This window comes from Amblyomma maculatum, chromosome 10, assembly GCF_055883805.1.
Source record: "Amblyomma maculatum isolate TAMU_Amacu chromosome 10, ASM5588380v1, whole genome shotgun sequence".
In the NCBI taxonomy this organism is placed as follows: Eukaryota; Metazoa; Arthropoda; class Arachnida; order Ixodida; family Ixodidae; genus Amblyomma; species Amblyomma maculatum.
Window position 1 is genome coordinate 41,568,239 of NC_139353.1, and position 17,377 is coordinate 41,585,615.

Sequence of the window (17,377 nt, forward strand, 5' to 3'; positions counted from 1 at the left end):
GCCTATAGGGGTAACGTGAATGCGAGGGTCCTGGCAGAGGTTGATTCTGATATCACCCTCCAATATGAAAGGAAAGGACCCAGTTGGCAGCTCCTGCCAAACGTAACGTCAAGAAACCCTATGCCCAGCCAGCGTGTGGCCAGCTACTGCCTGCCAGTGCCATGCTCGTGATTTTTTGCACACAATGGCAACGCCAGATTTTCGGTTAACATTTAACACTAAAACAATAAAATACTACTCTGAATGGTGCAAAAATGATCAGCAGACAACTACGACTCTCCTACATACTCCCGCAGCTGCCTTCCTTAAAATAATCGCAGTCATCGCCTTCAGAAATTGGAAAGCATAGAGCGTCGCCACCATATGATAACACTCGAAACGTCACTTCGCTACCACAGCCATGTTGGAACCATGTCACCAAATGCGGTGCCCACCTGCAGCTTCTCTGTCTGTTCCTTGTGGCCCTTGACCACAGCTTCCAGCATCTCCTGCGACTCACTGTCACGATCGGTGATGGCTTCGGCCTTCACCTGGATGTCTTCTACGGCCTGTTCACGCTCACCCAGCTCTGCAAGGAGGCCCTGTGCGCAGGAAGGAAAGAAAAATTTATCGGGCTTGCATTCGCCATAAAAACACAGCATTTGAATATACGAGCGAGCAACATGCTGCACAACAAATGCAAAATGTGAATCTTCAACTTCGCTAAGAACGCACTTCAATGATCTCAATGCCAAGATTGATTTTAATGGTTCACAGAAGGCTCCATAATCGTAGTGAACTGACAACAGGCCTTTCCGTTTGCCGCGGGACAATGACATTCAAAGGGACACAGTATCTTATAAGTGTAGACAGATGTTGCAAAGTGATAACCTTAAACACTTTTCGCTCCCATTCTCAGCAAACACTGTTCAAGAAATGCGGCTAACCTGATGTCGAACGTGAGGGAAAACATGAAGTGAACTGTCCGTAATCTTCATCCAAATGGTATGTAACTTGGTGAACACTCAAAGAACCAGCACGCTGCAAAGGCTTTCAAAGCTCACTGAGTGACGGTGAAGATCGAGTTACTGGTGACAGAACTCAGTACTGTTATGCTTACACCAATTCTCTGTCCCCATTGGTCAGAAGCCTCACTATAGGTTGGCATGCAAGTGAATATTGCATCTATGTCGGTAGAAGCAGAGACAGTTAATGTTCAATTCCTTTTAACTTTCCTAACACGCTTTTTTCTGCATAGGAGTGTGCAAACAAACAGACATAGTACATCTGTAAAAGAAGAGCGCTTATATCTATTATAGTATGTGCCCCAGATACATTCTTCTGTGTGTTCGCATGAATGCTACGGAATGACACCTGGGGGAACAAACCTGGTGCTTGACGTGTCGAACCAGTGAATGAATAAGTACCACTATGAAACTGGACGTTTTTGGTAGCTAGCAGTCCTGGGATGTGAGAAGATGTCTTTCATGCAAGGCATTTCATGCTTGGATCTGCTCTGATGATAAAATGATAAAATATGCTAAGATTCTTTTTATTATCAAAGTTTATAGCTTGAAAAAAAGAAATCACTCATAATCGCATCATTCAATATCAGGGGAGGCAAGAGCATGCAATATGAAATGAGAAAAAAAAAACAATGGTCCGCCTTTTCGGGGAAAGCCAGTGAAGCTGAAGGCGAAGCCAAGATGACGGCTTTGGTAAAAAAAGCCAATGCAACAAAAGAAAAAAAAAATTAAAGCCAATTAGCATAGTTAATCAAATGCGAAGTAAGTGCCTAGCATCGAGCAGCCCGGATAGCAGCTCGGAGCCGAGGTCGAGAGAGCACCGCGGTATACATCTGCTGTTCATGAAGGCCTAGGAGCGACTGATGCTAGGGGAGAGAGTTTGAATTTCAGAGTGTAGTACGGAGCAACACGTGTCTGTACAGCATTGCCTGGTGCCTGTCGTGGCAGCTGCAACTCTGATACGTGCCACTTTCTTATCGAGTGCAGCTGTGAGGCCGCTCCGCCTTCTCATTGGCTAAGACGCAGCACAGCAAAGGACAGCTAGGCTTGCGGTGTCATCACCGTCTCCTTCGCACCCTTTCGCACCTCAAGCTCACGATGAGAGAGAGCAGATGTCGGACAGCCACCAACGAAACCTGTGATCGCGGCCAGAAGAGCTACGCACTAAAAAACTAAATTCTGTGGCTCACCCGGCAAGTGCGCAGGTGTGCCTTCTTCTCCTCCAAGGTGGTGCAGAGGCGCGATGCCCCCTCGGCCTTGGCAGCGAGTCCCTTGAGCCAGGCCTGGAGCCGCTGCAGAGCCTCGTGGTACTCGGACCAGAGGAACAGGGACGACTGAAGCACCCGCTCCAGGTTCTGGGCCTTGTCGAAAGTGGCCTCATAGGCTGACTGCAGCTGCTGCAGCAGCCCCTGGATGGCCTTCCAGCCCTCGGGGGAGCTGCCCACCTGCACCTGGTCGGCCAGCTGCACCGTGGCGTTGACCAGGTTCAGCGCCTCGCTCTTGCCCTGAAGCAGCTCCTGCTCCGTTGGAAAGAAAGAGAAAAATGAGAAGTTGATTTACCACTCGATCATATAAACCTCTCCAACAAAGGGGTCACTATATTGCTCACTCCTCCTCTGTGGACTGCTTGCTGCAAACTGGTTCCGCTGCAGCTTCCACCGTGCTATAGTGTCAAGTGCCCAAAGCAGTCCAGGGAACAACATGGCGATGCCCAGTGACCACTTATTAAAAAGGTGTACTGACTGAAGTAAGAATTGACGACCAGTAAATTCGAAGATTAACTCTATCACTCAATAACAAAAAAAAACCGAGGACAAGAATAGGAAAACTTTATTTGGTAATACAGGTCTAATGAAAGACCCTCTGTCTAGGCTTTTAATCTCATAAATTTTGGGATCGACATAGTTGCAATGCTTGTTCTCTACTTCTATCAACAATGAGATGAGCAAACGTAAAAAAAAATGTATACAAGAGATGAACATGATGAAATCAAAGCAATACCCACAATGCGCTCGTTTCGTAAACCCCATCTCTTGCATGTGTCCTTTACGTTTGCATACTTTGATGCTAACAGAAGGTGTAAAAAAAATCACCCCGCAAAAATCATTGTTAACCTTGTTCTGTACTAATGACCACAATCAGCTGAGGAACAAATTTTTCAGAAGGATTTTGTTCACAAGTATGCTGGCTGATAGACCAACACAATGGTTTCGTGATCAAAAAGCGGTTGACTAAGCAACTGATCAAGCGGACAAAAGACTGGCTGAACTGCGAGTCTGACTGATCAGCTTGACACCGCGCTGATTTGCATTCATGTGTAGTTCCAAAGTGCCCTGTGCAGATTGCAAATAATGCTGCCCACCTTCACCCTGGCAAGCTTGTGTGCAAGCCGCTCCTTGTTGCCACTTGGGAGAGCCTGGATCTCCACAAAGGTCTCCTGTGCCTGGGCAAGGGTCTTGGCACATTCAGCATGCTTCTTTTCGAGCTGAGAGTGGTCCTGGACATGCTGCTCACATTTCTTCACCAATTCCTGAAAGCAGCGAGAGATACCATCAACTGTGCCCCAACCCACCTATCCTAACCTATCTTTCAAATTGTACTCTCCCTTATGCACAGCATGAAGCACGAAGCACGAAGCAGCGGCGGAAAGTAGTGGAGGCACGGCATATGCGGTTCTGCAGCGCTTGACCGCCGCGTGCATTTCTCATCTACTGCCTCTTAAATGACAGAAACAATGGAAGATGACGCCATGTTCATGCAAGGCTTTAGTTTTCACGTGAAATCACACTTGATTTTATTCAAAGACACGTTGCTTCATGCTTAAGAGGCACTTCCACAAGACGTAAACAAAACCTTATAACTGAAAAAACTGCACGAAGAGACGATACGAGAGAATGGAAGTTATTTCAGAGTGTTTTCTTCATTCAACAACAGAACATAAACAGTAAGTAGGCATTTAATTACTAAACAGTATCTTCAGGACCATGTCCTCTAAACTACTGATATAGTAAAGACCCTGATATAATAAAGACTTTGGCCGGTCCCAGTGACTTTAATATAAAGGGGCTCTACTATGCCTTTATGATTTGCTCTTTTTCCTATGTCTTATGTTTGCCCCTTCCCTCTGTAATGTATTTTATCCTGAGGGTACTGTGACTATTAAAACAAATTACTGTGTGTGAACTGAAGAAAAAACAACTGCCTCAAAAAGCATAAAATAAAAATGCACACAAAAAGAATTTGTTATGCGACACATCTACTTTACATGATGTAACGTAGCTAGCTTCTAAAGCTTTCCTCTCTTTGTAACTTGGAAATTCTAAGGCGAAAAAAAATTAGCCAGATTGTCAAAGGCGCGTGAGTTTCTAAGGTTGAAGTTTATCTTCTAATTGAAGAGCTGGGCCCGCACTATTGTAGCTCTTAATGCGGCAAAAAAAGAAACATGAAAGCAATGAATGCATTGAATGAAATAACAGCCACAAAAGCATTTACTTACAGGTTTGAAGGAAAATAACAATACTTAACAAGTGCATCTAAACAGCGAAGTTCATGGCATGAACACCAATAAATACAGTTAAAGAACAGCTACCTTGCAGGTCTCCAACAAGGACTGGAATCGTGCAGTGAGCTGGCTGACTGCCATGGAGAGCCGCATTTCTCCACTGGACACCATCAACTCCTGGGCTTTGTCCGAAAGGGAGTCGAAGTCTCGTTCGGTGGCGTGTAATTCGCTTAGCAGGCTCTGTAGGAAAAAAACAAGTTATCATTAGTCAGCAGGAGAGGGTGTGCATGTAATGCGTAAGAAAACTGCTATTAGTGAATGAAAACAATGATGCCTGTAAAGTTTCTTCGATCTATTATGGTGCCTGCAACTACAGTGATGAAGGGAATAATCGCGCTCATTAAAATCAGCGACCGCTATTGCTGCATTCAATTTTGGTGCTGCATCCCTGTGTTGCTGCTATGACAATCTGAGTTTTCTTTTGCCCTCTACCTTACTTCGTGTCAATTTATTTTTTTGTTTATTTGTTTCTGTATGAAGTTTACAACAGATTTGTTCAACCCATTCCTGCATTAGTCCCATTAAGGGGCTGCAGTATATACAAATAAATAAATTACACGTGTCAACATGGCCTGGCTCAACCATATGTCAACACAAGCTATTTTAGTCAATATTCACAGCTATGAACAATGCGCAAGTTGGTTGAAATGCATAGCTGTTAAAGCACAAAAGAAAATACAGACAACATACAGAAAAATGTAGCACCTGCCCATGTCGTTTTCTGTGTGTTGTCCACGTTTCCTTTCACACTTTGCCAGCCATGGATAGAAACATATTACAGAATACTTCCCCCAAACAATAAAAGAAAGACATCTTGTTTTTGCTTGTTCACTTCCAAGGAACCACATTGTGGCCGAGTACCTGGAACTTGTCCAGCTGCTGGTTCTTTTCGTCGAGGGTGGCCTGTAGGGCGAACTGTTGCACAGTCTGCTCTGCACCCTGCAACCAGCCCAGCAGTCGTTCGTAGTGCTCCTCGTAGGCATCCCAGAGGCGCAGCTGCGCTGATAGCGCATGCCGCGCCTGCTCCACCTCCGTGCCCAGCCGCGCCACCGCGCTTTCCAGCGTGCCGCTCTCCTGCTCCAAGGAGGAGCGCTCGCGCGATGTCAGCAGCGTCACAAGTGAGGCCGTGCACTTGGCAAGGGCCTGGGCTTTGCACACCCCTTCGGGATGCAGCTTTTCCAGTTCCTGGGATGATGCGACGACAACAACAAAAACGCGAATGGTGAGCACTGGTTATTGATACATTTGGCCACCTTCTAGTATCATGTAACACTGAAAACAAATACAATGGTCATGCGCATCTTTGTTTCAACCTCGTTTAATATGCAGTGCTGTACAAAGCAAATGATGCCACGTCAAAGTTGTCAAGCAAAAGATTGGGGTGCAGATGCTTGAGAGATCAAGTGCACACAGTTCTTTAACCACAACAGTCAATGAACTCATCTGCCTTCATATTTTACATCAAGGGTGCATAGCAAAGAGCAGACAAAACTTCCAAAGCCATACTTCAGGTCATAGCTACCCTATGGGACTAACAAGGTACCAAAGAACTTTATGTCATCAAGGCCACCATTTACATTTCTCAAACACTTTTCCCCTCGCTTCTCAACAGTGCCAGCACAGGCTTGGTACCACAAGTGTCGTGCCAGTGGTGCTGAGCCTGCTGTATGCTATTTATATTTTTCGATGTCTTAAAACACTCGTGAAAAACTCTCTTCTAGAACAACAAAACAAAAATGAAAATAAGCCAGCCAATGACAGCCTGCGATCTCCAATAACATAAAGAGAGTCGTCCAAGGCCACCTAGAAGCTGTCAAGAATGAAAAGCTAAAAAAACAAATGGAAAAGACATGATAAAACTGCCTCCTGACCACTTCACGGCTATTGTGTGGCACAAACTAAGAACACAAGCAACAAGAAGTGGAGAAGTTGTCGAGAGCAGGCACACCACCTGAAGCTTGTCGAGGCGGGTCTTGAGCACGGGTCGGCTTCCAGTGACGTCGCGGCACAGGTCGAGTCGTTCGCGCATCTGCTCCAGCCAGGCGGCGAGCTGCTCCTTCCGCTCCCGCTGCTCCTGTGCCAGTGCCGACAGCTTCTCGAGGCTCGCCAGCAGCGCCTGCGAAATGCAGGGGGCGGGGGTTCGATCAGCACACACAACGAATGCGAAAAAAACCTACAGCTGAGGCAGAAGTAAGAACGAAAAGGAGTACCAGCACCCGCCGACGAAACTAAACCTTTAACTGCAGCTTTCGATTACTTCTCTCCCTTATTTTTGCTTCCTTTTAGCCAACTTAGTACAACAAATGCCTGGTTAAGTGCATCTTTCAACTGTTTTCTTTGTTTCGTTTACGGCAGCGTGGCGCAAGGGGTGTCTGGTTTACGTCTCGAAACTTGGGTCAGGCCTTCTAAAAATGGGACCCCATTCAGTTAAACAAAGGTGAAAGGAAGATAAGGAAGCAGCGGAGGTGGCTCAACCTTTTTATAGGGCATGCATGCATTTCTTTTTCCAGCACAACACAATAAATAAACCAACAGTTTCAAAATATTTAAAGGCGTAGCAGAAAGGACAGAGGCCACAGAAGAAATAGTTACGGTAAGATTACAGCACAGCCTCTCCGCGCCAAACGAAAAGTCAAGATCTCCCACATAACTGAGTTGTTCCCATGTGCCGCATGAAGCAAAACAAACTTTTGTGAAAGAGTTTTATGTTGAACTTCAACAACACTTTGCTTTAGCAACTAGCAATCACTTTGCTCACCTTAAAAATCTCTTGTCGCACATCAAGCAATCATTCAGAGAAAACAGCTTCTTTTTCAACAGCGAAACTTCTGTGAGCTTGCCTGCTGCTGCTGATGCTGCCTAGCAGTCCCAAGACTAGGTCACATTTATACAACATAAACAGCCAGGAATGTGCAGCAGGGGATAACAACCATGCCAGACTACTTGGTTGGCAGAGTTTCCACCCCAACGAGGTCGTTAGTTACTATTTTCACAAGGCCAGAAAGTGCAGCAAACAAAAAATACAAAAACTGCTTGCTTTTCCTGGCATTAGCTCGCTTCCCTTATTCATTTATTTAATGACTTCCTTATTTATTTGTTTCCCATTAGCCCAGGACTGAAATTAGACCCCTCTAAGTAGGTACCACCAGCATCAAACAAAACTTAAATGAGACAATTAAAATGAAAAAAACAAAAACAAAACAAGGTTTTAACCAAGCAAGATTGAATACTAGCAAACACAATTCTTACTTCGGTGTTGTAATGGCGGAAAAATGAATAATGCCTGTAGTATTTTGTCTCTAGCAGCTGATGTTTTTGTGCAAATGTTTGCATTTCAGTTATTTTGCTCCATCTTTCATCTGATGCCGATATTCTGAGCACCGTGGCATGCTAGAAGTACGCACCTTCAGCTCTTCGGTGATAATGGAGAGGCGGGTCGATGTAGCTTCGAGGCTTTCCTTAGATGACGCATCACCTCGTGACGCTTCTTCCAGTGAATCGAGCTGCCGTCTTTGTAGCACTGCTTCTTGCTGCAGCAGCTGCAAATTATTACAAAGACGAGCTTCATACATTTCATACGACCACACAATAATTATAAAACGTTTGCGGACAACAATCTCCGACAGCATCATAGACGTAGCCAGGTATGCTATGATACCAACTAAGGCCCGGTGTACTATTGTGTTCAACATTTACGACACATCTGAAGTAAACCGAATAAGGTTTCTGCGTTGCAACAAATCAATACACTCTCACCTACAGCACTCAACTTGCTTAAACATAAGCTCTACTTTGTTCTTTGCATTTATGGCTAAGCACCAATTTCTAGAACCAGTAGACTCCTGCTGCTCCGAGAACAGAGCTCCTTACACACCTTGTGCACTGCAGTGTGATAGTACTTCCGACACGTGACCACACCTTACCAAATGACATTCAAGGTATGCCAGGGTAACTTGATAAGTATGGTGAAAATGGCTGGGTTTTATTTTAATTTTTTAATTTCTTTACTCCAATGAGTTTTCCCACTCCCAAATAGCAACAAAAATATAACTCAACAATGTCTACTGAATACAGTGATGCCATCCTCGCATCAAAACTACTTCTCACCGCCAAGCCCAAATTTCAAATTATTTTGCAAGTATGACGAGCAGCACAGACCAACGTACTGCCTACTTTGTGCAATTTCTGCTTTTGCAACAACTGCAACTACAAGAAAATTTTGTTTGTTTTGTGTCTTGTGTTAGCATTGGTTCAGCTAGGGCTAATTCTGCACTCATTCTCAGGTGAAACTAATGACCAAATTAAACTGCAAGCGTCTGTCACTGCACCACCTTTCAGCAACACATGACGATAGTATACGTGAAAAGTACTGATGACTACCTTGAGAGAGTGTAGACGACCTTGTGCTTCTTGGAGGGCTGGAAGCTTGTCTCTTGCTTCAGCGACAGTTTTTTCAGCATTGTCAAGCCACATCTGGACCTAGGGAGCAAAAAAATGTCGAGATACAACAGTTGTTGCGATAAAACAGCAACGCACAAGATTGTGTGCCCCAAATTCAACATTTTGTCCATTAATAAGAATAAGAGGCGATGTATTCTTTGCAAGAGGCGAGAGAACTTTGGTTTGCGCTAAGTTATTTATAGTATATAAGAGAAATGCGCAATAACTAGACAGATCCTGTGTCCTGCTAAGTTATTGCGCATTTCTCTTATATACTATGCAGAACCAACTAGCCCGACAACACGCTCTTCTGAACTGTTTATAGTATAAAGCAATCCTTGATGACGCAAAAGATGGACACGTAGACGCATAAAAACACCAGAACAAGTTGCTGGTCTTATCGTTTCCATGTCCCTGCGTCCCTGTGTTTTGCACCATCAAGAAACAATATATGATAGAGGCAAATTGGCGCAAAATATTTTCTCTCTCTTAAACATTGAGCAGTAAAAATTTATCGCTTCTCCATCCATTAACCATTAATTTGTTTTTTTTATGAAGAAAGCCATTAAAGACTGCCCATCTGGAGACATGTAATTGAAGCCCCTTGCAGTTCTTCCTTGTCTTGCCTGCCTTGACTTGGCACCCAAATGGAAAGGAGGAACCCCGTAAAGGCAAGCCAAACGTGGAGCCAAGCCAAGAAAGAGAAGAGGAAAAGAAAGATACATGGATGGAGGAAGAAGAGAAGAAGAAGAAGGAGAAAAAATGGAGGACATAAATTATTACCCATGGGGTTCGCTGAGTGTCTTAACAAAGTTGTAGCCAAGCCTCCTAGTTTTTCATGTGCCACCGCTATGATGTACAAGGGTGAGTGTCCTAAATGTAATGACACTCACCATAACTCAAAATTTATGAAATTGACATACAGCTGAATATCTGCCACACCTATATTATTTTTAAATGTTATCTCCATCAAGTGGTATGGCTTTGTGCCCCCACTGAACCAGGGCATGTATGCCTTTTTTGTATCGGCCTATTTCCTAATAGTGAAGCCATGTCTTCATGGCAGGAACGACTCTCTTGTCACTCTGAAATATAGATCCGTGAAAATTAAAGATGAAACTTAGATGATCCCAAGTAAGAACTGTGACAAAGAGAGGGCAGTATAGTCCTGTGAAATTTAGCAATCACTTCTTTTGTTCTCAGGCTTGTGAGAGTGCAGGTGTTTTTGCCCGTGTTGGTACTGTGAAGGAAAAGAGCAGGTACAAAGAAGGCATGCAAGGTCATACAAATGACGAGCATTACTTTTCGAACGCCTCGGGTAGTTCATAGTTCCACCAATGAGGAGTTTATAAACTGAGCTGCACTTACTTGGCCCAAGGAATCAACAAAGCTGCTGCGAGCATGACTTTGCAGCTGCAGCTGCTTTTGCAGCTCTGCGATCTTGGACTCCAGGGAATCCCAACGTTCGTGCAGCTCCCGGAGCTCGAGCCGCACCTGAAACAAATTTCGGCACCCATTTCCAGGCAGGAAATGCTCACACCCCTTGCTATAAAGTTTTTTCCAAAACTTAACGCCTTTTGACACTATCAGTGTTAAATCACTAGGCACCATGTTTGACAGGAGTAAGAGCAGCCATCGAAACTACTCTACATTATGTGCCTGTCACTTAATTAACATAACTCAGCTATCTCCAGTTTCACATATTCAAAGAAGCTATATACTCTTTAGCCCTGCTGCTATATTACTGATGTCAAATAAAGGTTATTTTATCGATTTATTCACTTCTCTAAAGCCAAGCTCAAGGATGGACTAGACTTTTGTAAATCTGACTGAGGTGGTACAACTCAAGAACAAAGTATATAGGAAGAAAAAAGAAAGGGAGGAGGGTACTATACCTGATCTCTGCCTATAGCGGCAGTGTCTTGGTAGAGATGTTCTCCAAGGCGAGATGCCAGGTTGAGCTGTTGCTGGCCATGGACCTTGCCTACAATCAGCGTCTACAAGCGCAAACATCCCAAGAAGGGGTTATGCAAACTTCTAGGCACATGAGAATTCACTCGGGCTGTAGCTAAGGCCATCTCACCTCAAGTCGAGTCAGCTTCTCTTCAGGTGCCGCGGAGTCACTCTGGATCTGGCTCAGTGACTGTTCCGCTTCCTTCAGCCAAGCATTACAGCTAGCCATGGCCTTCTCGTACTCCCGCTGGTCTTTCTCCATTCCTTCCCAACGAGCAGCCAAATCCTGGGAAGCCGAATTGGAAGGAAATGCAAGTTTGCAAGTGCAGCCACAAATTTACCACAGTACAGCATCTTCAGCTTTACGATTAAACAATTACATGCACAAAACACCCATAATCAAAGTTGGATGGCATTCAAATGAACATCTTTTCCGTCAATGTTATTGGGAAGGCACAATGATGTGAAGTTTCCAGCTTAACTACAAAGCGAGAATACTTGCGGCTCAGTAAATTGAAAATACTGTTCAAAAACAAAAAAATCTACACACAGGGAAACAGCTCAAGAACACAAAATGTGAACAAAGCGACTCCTTTAGCACAGAAAAATGGCTAAAAAGACTAAGAATCCAGAGATGCATGGGGCAAGAACAATTTAAAAGAAAGTACTATACGTAGGCAGCATGGATGAAAAACTGTCAGGAGCTCAAGTATAAAATAACAAGCTGCCATGAGCAGTGGACCCACGTCAATGCATCACCGTCAGCACACAGTTCTTTCTGACTGATTTAGAGTTTGGCGTGAAAACAAAATTGCGCCCCATGGGATAACTTGCTCTTGAAACCAAAAGAGTTGAACACAGCAAGAAGTGAGGACTACGCAAAGCCCAACATTATCAAGCGGGCAACATTTCTAGAGCACGAACTGACACTATCCCATATAACTTGCATGAAGAAGGTACAGTGAGACAAGGAGGTAGCTGGCTGAGTATACCTTTATAGTTGCCACCAGGGACTGGTATCTGGCATTGCACTGTGACATTTGCGCCCGGACAAGCTCAACACCAGACAGCTGGAGAAGGCAGTGGGCCTCGTCGATGAAGCTGTCCACACTCTTCTGCTTCTCCGAAATCTTACTTCGCAGCTCCTGCATGAAAACAGTGTCACATATGTATGAGGTTTCATTGAATGTAGAAAGTCTCCAAACTTGGAATGTGCAATACTGAAATAGTGGATTCGAGTTGAAAAAATAAGGTGCACAGTAAGCTATTAATCAGTAGAAGTGAGAAACATACCTACACATAAACCAACGCCATTAAGCACAAATGACAGCTGTCCTCCAGCAGAGACTCACAAGTCTGGGAAAGCATAACTGCAGGTTTCTGTATGATAAAAATCAGGATGATGCTTAAGCTTTGCCATAAGAGTAGGAGCGCTAGCGCGGCTTAAGTGTCCACCCTACTTCTAAGGAAAGCGCATGTATGCGAACGAGGAACCGCAAAGGAAGCCAACAAATGGGAGCCATTAACGCTATGGCATCATACACATAAAGACGGAACTTAACTGTACACCCTATTTTTTCTTGACAGACACTACATGCTGCCGCTGACTGTCACTTTTCGAGCGAACGAGCTGTACATGCTAGGGTGTAAAAGACACTGATGCTTAAAATGACTTTCATAGTGCCGTACACAAATCATGTGATAATATCCATAGCCACACTATATAACTAAATGATAAGTTAATAATGTATAACGCAGTTTACAACATGCATTAAAGCACATTAGGACCCAAATATACTGAAATAGACTGATGAATCAAAAACTTGATATACGTATAAAAAAATGGTAATAGATACGCTTATTTGTAATCTAGAAGCAAGAATACCTTTCACCCATTCTAGTTGCTTCCTAAAGCAACATGCCCGCTGATTACTACATCATTCATACCCTGATAATGATCAAATGTGAACAGCAACTGCAATCAAAGCATCCTCTCTTGATGCTAATGTTCATTCTAAAGTAACTGTAGCAGTACCTTGCAGTGGGCTTTATGAGGTGTATACATTTAACTTAATGACAGCACTTTACTCTGCACAGCAATGCACTACCACCAAATCAAATCCGACTCTAAAGAATTTAGATTTAAAAGAAACCGGAAGTTTGTTTGCGATATGTGGAATTCAAATTAACGGGAAGAACCTTTTTAATATATTCAACGTCGAAGAGAACAAAACATCAAAATGAATAAACCAGCAGTTTGAATTAATGCATTTCAGCACACCCCTGTGGTGAAGTCCTCAGTTCACAGCTGCAGTGGCACAGTGGTTAAGCCACTTGATTGCTGATTTAAAAAAAATGGGTTCTATCTCAGCTGCTAAGGTTGCTTTTTGATGGAGGTGAAGATCAAGACGCCCATGCGCTGTGCAATATGAGTGCATGTTAAAGAACCATGTGAAGTCCAAATTTCTGCAGCCCTCCTCTATAGCATCCCTTACAGACTGAGTCGTGTTGCTTTCATATGTTAAACCTTATTAACTAAAAGAACCTTTAGTGACTTAGCTTCTGTAGAGGAAACACAACCTCAGTTACTATGCCACTATTGTTACAAACGTGCTTTAATGATTCCGCTATACAATGCAGTATGACAGCACACTTTAAATTGCACACAACTGTACACAACACTGTGTTGCACTAAGCTACATAATACTAAGTGTAGAGTCTTGCTCTCCACAACAGTAACAAAGCTTTCAAAGTTAAATTGATGCAACTTAAGCAGCAGTACAACTAGAGCAAGCATCCTATAGTGCACTGTGCTGTAGTACAATACACTCCACAAAGCGCTACATCACCCAAGATTGCACTGTATCACTGTGCAGCTTAGCAAGAGACAGTCTTTAATGTTGCTGGAGACCTCAGGTTTCCTGTGTTCCTAGAAATTCAAGGAAAGTAACATACTGAATTTTCAGATCAGAGGCTGGACTTTTGCGACCATCAGTGTAAGAACCAATCGTGCACTTACTTTTCCACGGGCCGACAGAGCTTCCTTGTCGGCGAGCGTTGCCGGCATCTGTGGGATACGAAGCTCGGCCTCGGTGTCAGACAGCCACTGGGTGAGGGATGCCAGGTGCGACTCGTAGGCCCCCCACTGCTGCAGCGTGTTCTCCAGGTTGCGCCTGGCCTCTTGCAGAGAGGTGAGCGTCTTGCCCAGGAGCTCCTGCAGGCCTTGCAGTTCCCGCGACAGCAGCCCTTGGCCCTGCGGGGAGCTGCGGGCCGACACTACCTGGCTCTGCTCACGCACCTGGGACAGCAGCACCTCTCCCTCCTTGCTCTTCTCGATCAGCTCCTGCAGGTTTTCATACCGCTCATTTACACCGTGCGCTGAAGGCAGATCTAGGCTGGACAGGTTATGAAGAGAGAAAATATACTGATGGGACGGTCCCAGAATGAAAGCATCTGCTGCAATAGACCTAGCTGTGAGAAGTATTCCCAGTTAGCTAAAAATTGGTCCTATATTGCGTTATGTTGGGAGCGCACTGGCCCTATGTAGGGGCAGGCACTGCCGTAACAGTTACAACATTGGCCCATGGTTTATGATACCTGGGTTGCGGGAGGGGGCTCTGTGAACCCCGTAGTTGCAAGCATGAACACAGGTAGGCACTAGGTGTGTGACGATGGGGAGAAAGGTCAGATAGGATGGGAATAATGCAGGGGAATAAAGGATGTTGGTGAGGGAATCGTGTGAGCCACAGTTGCGTGTCATATCACCCCCAAAGTGGGAGAGCATGACACATGTCTCACTGGAAGTGTACACTTGAAATGTGCAGTAAAGAAAGGGGTGAACGGAGTTTTGAAAACAAAAAAAAAAGAAAGTGCGCAAAAGTCACAAGAGAACGCATCCACATCTATGCTGCAGAAATTAAATTGAAGCCCTCGACAGTGCACTACTGGTTTACTCAGAACTTTTTTAGATTTTCTAAACTTCATTCTCCACATTCCACACACGAGCACAGCACTTTGTCGTCGTCGTCCCTTGATAATATTCTATAGGGCTGAGAAGTTTACACTGCACTTAACATTGCACTGCAAGAAAGTGCACCACACATTTGGCATGAAAGAAGCATTGAGAGCCAAAGCTGTTTCTCTACACAGTGAAAGCTTGTGTGTCTATTCAAGGTACCATGTCAAAGCACTGCTCTTTCAATGCAGTCTAGGCCAAAAATTTTGAAGCCAGAGCATTTCTGTCTCAGACGCAAATGGCGCCATCATGGCACCGTTAAAGACCAAAGAGTCCTCAAATGCTAAGAGAGAGTTGCGATAACAAACAGCCTGCTAGCATTTCAAAGCCCTTTGGCTTTAATTGTGCCATGACAGCTCCACTTGTGGCTTAAACAAAAATCTTTCGGGTTCAAGTCTTTGACAGAGACTGTACCTGGCGTAAAAAGAATGTTAGTAAGAGTGAGTGACCCAGTTTCGAACCTCGCAGCCTGCAAAGGTGGTTCTGTTTGTCTTGCAAAGGTACTTCCTTTGACCCTCACCTGAAGTGCTCCCTTAGAGCCTTAGGACTGCTGCAGCTGAGGCTCTAAGGGAGCACTTCAGGTGAGGGTCAAAGGAAGTACCTTTGCAAGACAAACAGAACCACCTTTGCAGGCTGCGAGGTTCGAAACTGGGTTTGGGCCCACTGCGGAGGAGGGGCGCGCAGCGGGGTTTACGGAGCTTCTCCCAAACGCACACCCCTGAAAAAGCCGAGCACCAGGCCGGGGGAGGCTTTGCAAATAGCTGAGGAAAGGAGGATGGCAAAAGGTATGGGGGAAAGAGAAAGATACAAGGTTCTCAATGCGGATTTTCAGAAAATAGCAAGGAGAGATAAGAATGCCTTCCTGAACATACAGTGTCAAGCAGTTGAGGATAACAGCCAATTAAGGAACACAAGAGCTCTGTATAAGACAATCAAAGATATCAAAGGAAGCTTCTGTGCTAAGCTGGGTGTGATAAGGGATAAACGAGGCAAGGACCTCACTGAAGCCTCAGAGATAAAGAAGAGGTGGCAGGAATACACAGAAGAACTGTACAAGAAGGACCCGGATGTGCAAACCCAACATAGGACGGTTGTGATTACTGATCTCGAGCCGGGCATCCTGAAGAGTGAAGTTGAATGGGCCTTAGCCAGCCTTGCTAAGAACAAAGCTAGCGGAATTGATGGTATTCCAGCTGAGTTGCTTCAAAACCTCAACCACGACGCGTTTAACACACTGCATACATTATGTCAAAAGATTTGGACAACCCTGCAGTGGCCACAGGATTGGAGGAGGTCAGTTTACATCCCCATTCCAAAGAAAGGCAGTGCCAAAGATTGTTCCAACTACTGCACGATCGCGCTTATTTCGCATGCTAGCAAGGTGATGTTAAAAATCCTGCAAGGTAGGCTGCAGCAGTATGTGGATCGGGAGCTTCCGGACGTGCAAGCTGGGTTTTGCAAGGGCAGAGGAACTAGAGACCAAATTGCCAACCTTCGCTGGATCATGGAAAAAGCAAGAGAGTTCCAGAAACCCATTTACTTCTGCTTTATTGATTATGCGAAAGCGTTTGACTGCGTAGATCACAGCAGATTGTGAAAAGCTCTCCAAGAGATGGGAGTTCCAATTCACCTCATCTGTCTCCTCAGGAACCTTTATGAAGGGCAAGAGGCCACAGTCAGAACTGGGCATGGTCTTACTGATTGGTTTCCGATTGAGAAAGGGGTGAGGCAAGGCTGCATACTGTCGCCCTGCCTATTTAACCTATATGCAGAGTGCATCATGAGGAAGGCCGGTCTGGACGAGTCTTCAGCTGGAGTGAAGATTGCTCGAAAACGTATCAACAACCTTAGATATGCGGATGATACCACTTTAATGGCAGAAAGTGAAGTGGAACTCAAGAGACTTCTGATGCGCGTACAAGAAGAGAGTGAGAAGTTTGGGCTTAAACTGAACATTAAAAAGACGAAGATCATGGCGTCTTGCCCTATCAAGTCCTGGAGCATCAATGGACAAGAAGTGGAAGCTGTGACAGATTTTCTGTTCTTGGGCGCCAAGATTACCTCGGAAGGAGACTGCAGCCATGAAATTAGGAGACGCCTGCTTCTGGGAAAGAGAGCAATGGTTAGCCTTGACCGCCTAGTAAAGAGCAGAGACATTAGTCTGCCAACCAAGATCTGTATAACCCGTGCTATGGTCTTTCCAGTTGTGATGTATGGATGCGAGAGTTGGACTGTGAAAAAGGCTGACCGCCGAAGAATTGACGCGTTTGAATTGTGGTGCTGGCGAAGACTCTTAAGAGTTCCTTGGACTGCCAGAAAATCAAATCAGTCGATATTGTCGACCATAAACCCTGACTGCTCATTGGAGGGTCAAATTCTAAAGTTAAAGCTCAGCTACCTTGG

At 44.7% G+C, this 17,377-nt stretch overlaps 1 protein-coding gene across 6 annotated transcripts in view; it reads right to left on the bottom strand.

The window, feature by feature from the left end:
- LOC146176259 (uncharacterized) overlaps positions 1 to 17,377 on the bottom strand; it is a 326,256-nt gene that overhangs the window by 166,658 nt on the left and 142,221 nt on the right. For all 6 annotated transcript variants that reach the window (XM_084582578.1, XM_084582580.1, XM_084582576.1 and 3 more), the window contains 13 exons: positions 13,979 to 14,302; positions 11,952 to 12,104; positions 11,090 to 11,245; positions 10,902 to 11,003; positions 10,375 to 10,500; positions 8,947 to 9,045; positions 7,971 to 8,105; positions 6,518 to 6,682; positions 5,428 to 5,751; positions 4,594 to 4,746; positions 3,367 to 3,534; positions 2,195 to 2,521; positions 435 to 581 (listed from right to left, as the gene is read on the bottom strand). In XM_084582578.1, coding sequence (XP_084438704.1) covers positions 435 to 581; positions 2,195 to 2,521; positions 3,367 to 3,534; positions 4,594 to 4,746; positions 5,428 to 5,751; positions 6,518 to 6,682; positions 7,971 to 8,105; positions 8,947 to 9,045; positions 10,375 to 10,500; positions 10,902 to 11,003; positions 11,090 to 11,245; positions 11,952 to 12,104; positions 13,979 to 14,302 — 2,379 coding nt within the window. The remainder of the gene's footprint in view (positions 1 to 434; positions 582 to 2,194; positions 2,522 to 3,366; positions 3,535 to 4,593; positions 4,747 to 5,427; positions 5,752 to 6,517; positions 6,683 to 7,970; positions 8,106 to 8,946; positions 9,046 to 10,374; positions 10,501 to 10,901; positions 11,004 to 11,089; positions 11,246 to 11,951; positions 12,105 to 13,978; positions 14,303 to 17,377) is intronic.